The sequence below is a fragment of the Clarias gariepinus genome, chromosome 25 (genome assembly GCF_024256425.1).
Source record: "Clarias gariepinus isolate MV-2021 ecotype Netherlands chromosome 25, CGAR_prim_01v2, whole genome shotgun sequence".
NCBI classification, from domain to species: Eukaryota; Metazoa; Chordata; class Actinopteri; order Siluriformes; family Clariidae; genus Clarias; species Clarias gariepinus.
The window spans coordinates 9,179,364-9,189,693 of record NC_071124.1 but is presented as its reverse complement, the minus strand read 5'-3'; the positions used below and the strand labels follow the sequence as shown (position 1 = coordinate 9,189,693).

General features: G+C 38.3%; 1 protein-coding gene across 4 annotated transcripts; it reads right to left on the bottom strand.

Moving 5' to 3' along the window:
- Window positions 1–1,993: 1,993 nt before the first annotated feature.
- Window positions 1,994–9,226, bottom strand: LOC128512862 (serine/arginine-rich splicing factor 7-like). Of its 4 annotated transcripts, XR_008356333.1 has the most exons (9): window positions 9,048–9,226; window positions 6,579–6,823; window positions 6,169–6,345; window positions 5,950–6,024; window positions 5,413–5,451; window positions 5,216–5,260; window positions 5,041–5,121; window positions 3,870–4,268; window positions 2,269–2,406 (listed from the first exon to the last, which is right to left on the bottom strand). XR_008356333.1 is itself a non-coding variant. In XM_053486334.1 (8 exons), the coding sequence occupies exons 2-8, from the start codon at window positions 6,806–6,808 to the stop codon at window positions 2,334–2,336; spliced, it is 720 nt and encodes a 239-aa protein (XP_053342309.1). In that variant the 5' UTR covers window positions 6,809–6,823; window positions 9,048–9,225; the 3' UTR covers window positions 1,994–2,333. The 4 variants fall into 4 exon arrangements, 3 of the variants coding, with proteins under 3 accessions (XP_053342309.1, XP_053342311.1, XP_053342312.1); XM_053486334.1 differs by lacking the exon at window positions 3,870–4,268 and having other exon boundaries at window positions 1,994–2,406; window positions 9,048–9,225; XM_053486336.1 differs by having other exon boundaries at window positions 2,256–4,268.
- Between the last annotated feature and the right edge of the window lie 1,104 nt (window positions 9,227–10,330).

Sequence of the window (10,330 nt, the reverse complement as noted above, 5' to 3'; positions counted from 1 at the left end):
AAATGTAAGCTGATCAGCTATAATGTAATCAGTGATATTATAGTTTCAAGTTGAAGCCCCACATACACGTCTGCCTCTCTTACTATACAGCAGAACTCTGCCTAACTTATTAATACAAAGTGTATCTTACGCCTTGTTAATGCTATGTTGTACTTATTTCGTCATCAGCCACATACACTCTATTGGTTATCAGAGAATCACAGATGAGAAATTAAAAAAAGTAGATTGGATAAAGATTGCTTACAATTCTCCAGTGTGTTTAAAATAACTTTACAATGTTATTTCAGCAGTGAAAATATGAATTAATCCCAGTAAAAATATTCAGCTCTGATTTCCTAAGTAATATCTATTGGTACATGTGTTTGTTTACATTGAGCAAGTAGTTTATTAGTACCCTTTTTTAAGTAGATTAATAAATCTGGCACATAACTGTTCATACCATCACTTTGATTAAACATTTTGATTTTACTTATGGTTTCACTTGAGGTTGAATTTCAGGTAGATTTTAAAGTTTTTCAAATTCTGTCCAGCTAGTTTTAAGTGATGCTGTGACAAATTCTGGATGGACAGGCATTCATAGGCAGAGATTTTTTCTGAGACTGGTTTTGAGTACATGTTGTGAAACATGAATATATAATTGAAAGAGCAAGTTCTGAGCAATTTACAGAGAAATCCTTTCTCTTACAGTATGTATATAGATAATAAAATTATGTATACTTTTATAGTGATTATGTAGGGGGCAATTTGTGCCAGGGGGCATTTTAGTGCATACCACTGGTCAGTTCAGGTATTTTACATGCCCTCACCTTGGACTGCTAAGGATATGTAGCTATGTATTAAGTGGCACTTCTCATTAGTATTTTTTTTATTAGCGCCATGGTTACGGAACATACGAGACAGACTGTTTTAGAGAATAAACATACATTGATCTGTCCATTCATCTTTGAATGTCTACTCTCCTTCTTTTTGGAAGACATGCTGTGTCACAGTTTCGTTTGTTTCTTGAGAATTTTGGTGGTCCGTAGGTGTATAAATGTCATTTCTGTGTCTTCTGTATACTCTGTTCTATTGCTAGATGCTGTGACATAATCTGACATAACTGCTCATAACTTCACTTCTACTCAACATTTAGATTTTATTTGTGATGCAGGTTTAACTTCAGGCAAATTCCTAATTACTCCCAAAGTTTCATTAAATTCTGTCAGGCCATTTTTGTATGATGCTGTGACAAAATCTGGCTGGATAGATATACAAACAGGCAGAAAAACTTCTGACTGAGACTGGTTTCGGATTCTTCATATTTCTAACTCATTTAAATAATTATTTGATTCTGTAAAGCTGTTTTGCAATAATAATTATTGTTTAAAGTGCTATATAAATAAAACTGAATTTAAGTGAACTGCATAATGTTATTTTGCCCTTCTGCAACCAAAACAGCAATGCACGGTATGTGTTCTGACACCTTTCTAGAGAAACCAGCAACAGTGAGCCTTGGCCTCCCATGACCATCACTGGTTCACAGGTGTTACTTTTTTGGACCACTTTAGGCAGGTCCTGATCACTGAAAACAGGTAACATCCTACAAGAGCTGCAGTCTTGGAGTTGATCTGACCCAGTCCTCTAGCCCTCACCATCTTCTGGTCCTTGTCAAAGTCACTAGCATCCTTACTCTTACACATTTTTTCTGTTTCCAACACATCAACTTCACATACAAAAATGTTCACTTACAACACAGGGCCAAATTGTTATGGCTGGCTCATGTAATCTGATCCAATACAAGAGCTACTGTAACTCAAACAGGTCAAATAATTAATACAGTAGTGGTTCTCATAGAAAGGAATCAGAACACACAAGGCATCGCTGTTTTGGCGGCTAAAAGATGGACCTACTCAATATAATGCAGGTGGTCGTAATGGTGCTGATCTGTGTACACTGTATTTAAATTAGCATGGTTTACAAGTTCTGTAAAGTCTTCCTAAAATCCGAGCTCATGTGTCATGCTAGAACTCTTTATTCTTTTTTTTTTGTTCACTTCCAGTGTAAACTTACAGGCAAAACAGAAAAACTCAGTACAGTTGTTTTATGAGCATTATCATTTCTGTTTTTGATCAATATGGAAATCAAAAATATACAAATATCACTTTATAATTAAGGGAGGGAAATAATATTTATAGTGACAATCAACAATTTTAAGAAAAGCAGACATGAGAGTGAATAAATTCTTTTAAACTAGCAAATGTGAACAGATTCTATAATTGTCTAAGATTTATGTGAAGAAAAACAGAGCTACAAAGCAAATAAAAGAAAAAATAATTTGGGTAAGTGATTTCGGTTTAGTGGTTCTTCTCCACTTGCTCTCCGTCAGTGGACTTGGGGCTTTTTTTCGGGCTGGGGGACCTGGAATGGCTGGAACACAGAGAAAGAGTCCTTCAGTGAGGAGAATACATTTTCAAAAGAAGTAAAATCATCCATGAACTTCAACCATATTCCTCCTGGATGGCTCTTACTCCAATGTTTGAGCTTGACCTCTTTCAGTGCTGCTTGAAAACTAGAGAACAGGATAAATCTAGATACAACAGGATGGTAAAACATCATGACCTATAATACAAATGGTATAAAAAACTACTATCCGTCAAATGGTTGTGAATGTTAAATAGCTGGATAGCAGCTGGGAGCTTAAAAAAAATACTCCAGGATATTTCTGATTGCTCCGTGTCTGTAGTATATGTGTAGGCTCTTATTAGTTATAGGTATACGTTGTGCAAGCTACCATGCATGACAAAAATCTTTGACAGGTTGTTCATATAATCTTATTTAAACACTAAAAACTATCATGATAAAGTTAATCACCTTATTTAGTTTTTTTGGGGCATAAGCATTATCTGGTTTCAGTGCGAGATCACAACCCTTCTACAAAGACCTCTTGGTGTTCTACACAAAAATTTTCTGCAAGAATGATTATAATACTGATTGAATTCAACAATTGGAAATGTTATATTTATAGGTTTCTTTTGTAGGTGTTAAGGGTTAACACTGATTAATTTAAGGTTTGAGGGTTCGATTCCGGCCTTGGGTCTGTGTGTGGAGTTTAAATGTTTTCATCTGGATACTCCAGTCCAAATACATGCAGATTAGGCTAATTGGTGTTTCCAAATTGCCCATAGTATGTGAACTAGGTGTGCGGTGTGGGTGTGTGTGTGCGCACACGCGCCCCACGATAGAATAGCACCCTGTTCACGGTGTACCCTGCCTTGTCTTCTAAGTCTCCTGGGATAAGCTCCAGGCCCCCATGACCCTGTACACAGGATTAGCGGTACAAAAAATAAATGAATGAATTAATGTTAGCTACATGGAAATTTGTTACTTTACAAAGTGTATAGAAAAATGCTGGAGTATTCCTTTGAAGTTGCTTAATTAAACCAAAATTCTGCTGACGGCAACGGGGTTCGAGAGTGCTATATCTTATGATGAAAGACCAATTTTAGAACCCAAGAGTGCCACCATCTTACATGAGCCATCTACAAAACTCCTAACTTGTCTTTACCTCTTTAATACCATCACGTTATACAAAGATTATTGTAAAAAAATCTCAAGCAATGAATTTATCTAAACCAGAGTTAGATTGCTAAAATGCATTCTCTTTCATACATACTCTCACTCACACACAACAAGCATGTTACTTATACCCTCACTCACTCACTCACTCACTCACTTACTCACTCACTCAACAGCACACATTCACTCTCACAGGGGTGTTAATCATCACATGCTCTGCATATGTTTAAAATTATGAAAAGGTTTACAGAGAATCTGGTTTTATTAGCACCAGGGCTCATATCAAGAAGGACAGTAACTCTTGGGTTGGTTACCTTTGCAGACAGTGGCGGAAACAACATACAGAGAAGCGACGGATGCTAGAACTCGAAGACACACTCGCAGAGGTCTTGAAGACTGATCTCTCGTCTCTCTCTTTCTCTCACACACCCTTCTCAGAAGCTAAGCGTGAAGCCAGAGCTTTGAAGGAAAAAAAAAGGGAAAGGGGGAGCCCAAGACTCTCAGCCCAGCATTTCTGGTCTGCAGTAGTAGTGCATGGGGTGGGAGTGGGGGCATGTGGAACAACTGTTTGAGAACGCGCAGGATGCCCTTGGACGATCTCGTTAAAGCAGCGCGGCAGGAGGCTGATCTCGGGTAAGCTCTTTTGTCACCCTTCTGGAGGACGTTTAACATGGCAAGGACGAGCCCTGGTCAGTGCCATCCACTCCCGCACTCTTTAAGAAAAGACAAGAACAGCCTGCAGCAATTGGTCACCGGAGTCTGATCAAGACAGATTTGTGCTTGTTTTCTTTTTTTTTGGCGGGTGATCTCGTTCACTCTCTGTAGCTAATCAACTGGATCTGAGGGAGAAGAGAGATGAGAAGATTCCCCAAATCGTAACCTCCTGACCCTCCCCCTCCCCTGAACAAAATCCTGACTCTTGCAGGCTTTCATAAATTATGTGTGCGAGTTGTCTTTAGTGCATTAATTACGACCTGACCAAGATCATCTAGACTAAGTGACCTAAAAGTAAAAGACATTTCAGACAGTAGTGGGAATGAACGGCTGGCACAATGCACCCTCAATTATTTTGGAATGTCACATAGTTAGACTCTATACTGCATCTAATTTAACTGCCCCTCCTTCATCCATTCATACCTTCATACCAATCGATCCATCCATGGCTGGAGCTGCATCACCAGACTAAATGTCTTACCACTGGTAGAAGTTGTGCTTTCAGAACAAACTACAAAATATATAATAGCCTACCTTAAACTAAACCAGAGATGCTTTTTTTCCTGACTATGATCGACGGGCCTATCTAACCTCAGCAATAAATCATAAACATTATAGTTCATAATTAGACTGTGTCTTTGAAGGTATTCTAGTTCAGATAAGTTTACTTCTTAAGAACGAACATCCCTTTAGATACTTGATCAGAAAAATGACAAGGTTAGGGCAGTTATAGATAAGCAAATATGATGTGGACGGCGATTAAGAACCTACCTACGCCTCTTGAGGCTGCGAGAGCGGGACCTGGATCTTGAGCGAGAGCGCGAGGCAGATCCAGATCGGGAGCGAGACCGACTGAAAAAGTATGAATCACACAGCATTCTTGCGTCAGGCTCATGCAGACCCCCCAAAAAAAAGAAGAAATAGCAATTATAGACTGGTGTCATACCTCCGAACAGGAGTCCTAGATTTGGAGCGAGCTGGAGTGCCAGACCTTGATGGTTTAAAAAAAAAAAAAAAGTATGTTACCTAAAATGTACAACACTACTTTATCATTTATATATAATTTAAAATAACATTTAATGGAAGTTACATTGATTGATACATACACAGTGATTGTGATCTTACAAATTTCCAACCACTTACCTGCTCCTGCGTTTTGAGTAAGATGGAGAACGGTACCTCCTAAGAGAAAGAGGAATGCTTATAGTATAATACAGGTGTTCTATAAATACTTTGTATTACTTCACCTATAAGTGTGCCATCTTAATGCAGCCTGGAATAACAAGAAAACCTGGAACATTTGGGCAGCGTCATGTTGCCTCTATTGCTTTTCCTTATTGTTATTCTCCTCTAAACCAGTTATAGTGGCTCCCCATGTCTGCATGGGTTTCCATCAGGTTCCCTGGTAATTGCCAGTTATCTTAATAAACAGTTTTCACAATTTTCAATTTCGTAAGCATATATTTCTTTAGGATCTGTAAAGTATGTTGTCAGATGATTATAACAATCATATGACTGTTATTTTTTAGGAGACTTGATCTTTTTTCCCCCCAGTTCATGATCCAGCTGTGTGTTTCAAGTTGTAATAACAATGAGTACATCATGTTGTGTAACTGTACCTATTCAGTAGTCTACAGGAATTTTGAAAGCTATGAACAATAATATATTGAAAAATCCAACCGGTTATGGCTGCGGCTTCGAGATCGTGAACGGTTGCGGCGACTCCTTGACCTGGAGCGAGATCTAGACCTGGACCTGTGAAGGAAAACAGGAATATTTACTTCCTCATGTTTAACAACACTTCATTAAATCAGAAAACCCTTTACTGGCAAATAAACTTTAGTGGTCAGAATTTGAAATCGGGGTGAGGAAGGGACCAGTTTTGTCTACTTTTTGCACCTGCTTCGACGCCCTCGCTTGCTGAAGCGGTAGCAGTCGTAGGCGTAGTGTCCCCTGTCTCCACACTGATAGCATCTATCATTTGGATCAAATGGACGGCGACTGGCACGGCCATATCGGCTTTTTCTAGACATGCCAGTGGACAGCTCCACGCGAATCCGAGATCCCCCGAGCAGCCTGAAGTAAGATAAAAAATAAATAAATAATTGCATGATGCATGAACCAGCAGCATTATCCTCTAATGATAAAGGAAATCTCTAAAAAACACAACAGATATTTCTCTCTTAAACTGTTCATCAGGTAAACAACTGTTGAAACTTTACAGAAATAAAATAGATAAAAATAAAAAGTCTTTCTCCTAGTAAACGGTTTGATAAATTTTCAAAATGCGCATTTTTAAACATACTTACTTTCCATCCATTCCTTTCACTGCATCCTCAGCATCCCGAGCATCTTCATATTCCACAAAAGCAAATCCAGGAGGGTTCCTGGCCACCCAAACACTGCGCAAAGGGCCGTAGTAACTAAAAGCCCTTTCAATTTCTCCTTTAGCAGCTCCTCCTCCTAAATCTCCCACATAAACCTTACACTCCAAGTTTCTGGAGGAACTGCGAGATGATGATGATGAGTAGTATGACATCTCTTTTTTCCCTACCTTCAAAGAAAAAAAACACACAGGGTTGGATGCTAATAATGAAGTCTTGGTATTTTACCTAAATTGAAGCCTCTATGCCTTTCAAACATTCTGGACAAAAGTCTGTTTAATTGCTTGAGTGAACATCCTTTAGCCTGAGATCCAAAATTCTATTCTGCATCACAGACTAACCATCAATTCTCTAAATTTGGTATCAATTCTTTCAATGCATTTGGAAAATGTTACATACACAGTAGTGTGCAAAAGTCTTAGGCTCTGTATTATCTGCAGTACAAATTGTGTTATATGTTTATCAAGTCTGTATTATTATTTACAAAACCATTCACTATTTCCAAACATACCTACACTTTAATAAATAAGTAACAGTACAGAATATTGGCTTGCCTGTAATGAAAGCATTATATAACATGACAAACCAGTTTTAGATGGAAACAAAAAACCTAATGTTAGCTCCTGGGTTTTGCATGAAAATAGAAAGGAGCAAGTGTGACAAAGTTACTTGAAGAACTCTGACATATTATACAGCATACTCAGTAAAACCTAAAATCTGGTGAGTCAAAAGTTATCAGCACTGTGTAATTTATTTTAACGTGCGGTGTGATGTGCGGCAAGCCACTAATGCACCACTGTCTTCAGTTCTTCATCAGAAGTAGATCTTCATCCTCGTAGGGCTACTTTCAGGGGATCAAACAGGTGAAAATCTGATGGAGCAAAGTCAGGACTATAGGGGGGATGCTTTAAAAGTGTGGACATGCATTGTCATGAAAGATCACAATGCCCTTGGATAGCTGTCCTCTGTGTTTAATCTTAAGTTTAAGCTTCAGCTCTAAGCTTCAATAAGCATCTCACTTTAATAAACACTGTCAATTATTTAACCTTTTTTCTGATAATGTTTCAGTATTGGCCCTTGAGAATCCCAGAAAAATGTATACATAAATTTTTCAGTTGATGCTTGGTTTTTTAACATTTTCTTGGTCAGCGAGTGAGGGTGGTTCAATATCATACTCTGCCATTTACCTAGTGATGAATCCATGTCTCGTCACCGATAATGATTCTCTTTAAGAAACTTTCACCTTCTTTAGAGTATCAGTGCAAATTTTGTATGCAAACGTTTTTGGCCAAACCTGAAACTACAATGTGTCCAAATTCCTTATACTTCAATATGTCTCCCTTTTACAGCTATAACAGCTTCCACTTTTCTTGGAAGGCTGTCCACAAAATTTTGGAGTGTTTCTGTGGGAATTTGTGCCAATTCATTCTGTAGAGCATTTATGAGGTCGGGCACTGATGTTGGCCAGGAAGGCCTAGCTCACAATCCATGCTCCAGTTCATCTCAAAGGTGCTTGAGGGGTTGAGGTCACAGGGCTCTGTCCGGGCCAGTCAAGTTCTTCCACACCTAACTTATCAAACCTTGTCCTTATAGTCCTTGCTTTGTGCGCGGAAACACAATCGTATTAGAATAGAAAAGGGCCTTCCCCAAACTGTCGCCACATAGTTGAAAGGAGTATCGTCTATTTAGATTGCCCTTCACTGGGGATAAGAGTCCTGATTAAACCAACTGCATTCAATAATTAACAGGTTTGGACAAATACGTCCATATAGTGCATATAATACAGTATTTTTCTCTTACTCATTTATATTGATGTGTACATAGGTACCTATCGTGTTACTATGCTTGCTACTGGATCTTTGAAATTCTCTTCGTGATCAATAAAGCATCTATCTATCTATCTATCTATCAAAGCAAATTAGAAGTGGAACTTCCAGCTTTAAAACAAGCGACCAAGCAGTTCAAATCGCACATCATTTATAACAATAAAATAACCAGCTTCGAATATTGTTTTCAATTCTTCCATGTCTCTAAATAGGCTGGGGCTATTACCAAGCCGATTAAATTAGCTAGCAAAGAATTTTCCAGAGCCTAAACGCTAAGCTCACGTTCCACTTATTGTTTACGTTGCTAGCTAGCTAATTAGCTACAACTTAAACCTGAAAGGACGTTGATATTATTGTTAAAATGTTATTAGCTAAATGTCTTCTGGTGAAAAAACGTATTTGTCGAACCAGTTTTCTCGACAGACAGAACACACCTTGTTTGTTTCCCCCTACATTATCGTGAAAGCTTATATGCACCACTAGGCAGATAATACGCAACGCAGGCTAGAGCTAAACGCTAAATTAGCATGCTAGCTACCAGGGAATTGTCGTTATGTATTACTCCTACCTTTTTTGCTTCAGTTAGTATATCCAGGTTTTCAAAATGAGCATTGAAAAGTGTACAACTGAAACGATAAAGATTTTTTAAAGTGTCAATAGCTTGACATGAAGTGGTGAGGAGCTGGTGGTTGCTTTCCCGCAGTAGTGGGAGGAACAACAACAACTAACACATCACAACCCAACTGACTTTGACTTCGCACCAAGGAGAAGGCATGAAAAACTGTTAACGCACACCAACTCATCGCGATCATGTTAGAGATCACACGAGGAGCGATCAACGATGGTAGCATGAAATATGTTTTATGACTTTAAATAAAATACAATTAATCTTTAGGCGCTCGGGATGAGGGTTTAGATCCACACCATATGTTTGTAATTGCCTGTATGGTGTCATGTCATCCAACTCGATCAGCATGATCTTTGGTGTTTCTTTATATACAGCGATTCATTCTTTCAGATATTCCAGTTATTGTATGCGCATTGCAAATTCAAAATGGGTATTCACTTAAAGGATCGAATTATTGGAAAGAAAACACAGGAGCGTTCAAGTCAAGCCAAGACTTTGGATTTTGAAGAATATTATAAGAATAACACTCCTCTTATCACTCTATATTATCCCCTGCTACTAATAAATTTATCCCAATGTTTTACAAGTGCTTAAATTCCATGAATGTAGAAAGTTTTCTCAGTCATATTCAGACAGTCTGCTTCACGCCTAAAACACTACTGGCCTCCCAGAAACACCTATAATGTCCCAAACATGGACAACTTGGAGTAAGGTCAGAACTGTACAGGGATGTGGCAATAACTCCCAGTCGGGCTCTTGTATTGTGCTGTTCACGATAATTGTGTGTACAGTTTCCACAGACAGATGTGTCTCTTCCACAAGTTATTCATCATAAAAGATCAGGTGTTTCACTCGCCACAGTGTTCCCGATTACAGTGGGCTCTGACCTACGTCGGCCGGAATTGTCATTTACAAAATTATGGCCTTCTTTAAAACTGATACACCATTCAAATTATTTACAGTGGTTAAGATCACTCTACTTCGTCATTCACAAAAAATTTCATCATAAAACTCTTGGTTTTAACCCTCCTGTATGCCTTTATATATATATATATATATATATATATATAAAATTCATAAATTTGGTGGTATGTCATGAAGCTAGGAAGTAAACATTTTATTTACTGGAAACTGGGAATTGCTGAAATGGTTATGGGTTGAGACACAGACGGGGCTAACATTTTTGGGATAACTGTCAATAGCCTATACCTTATGCTTACTCC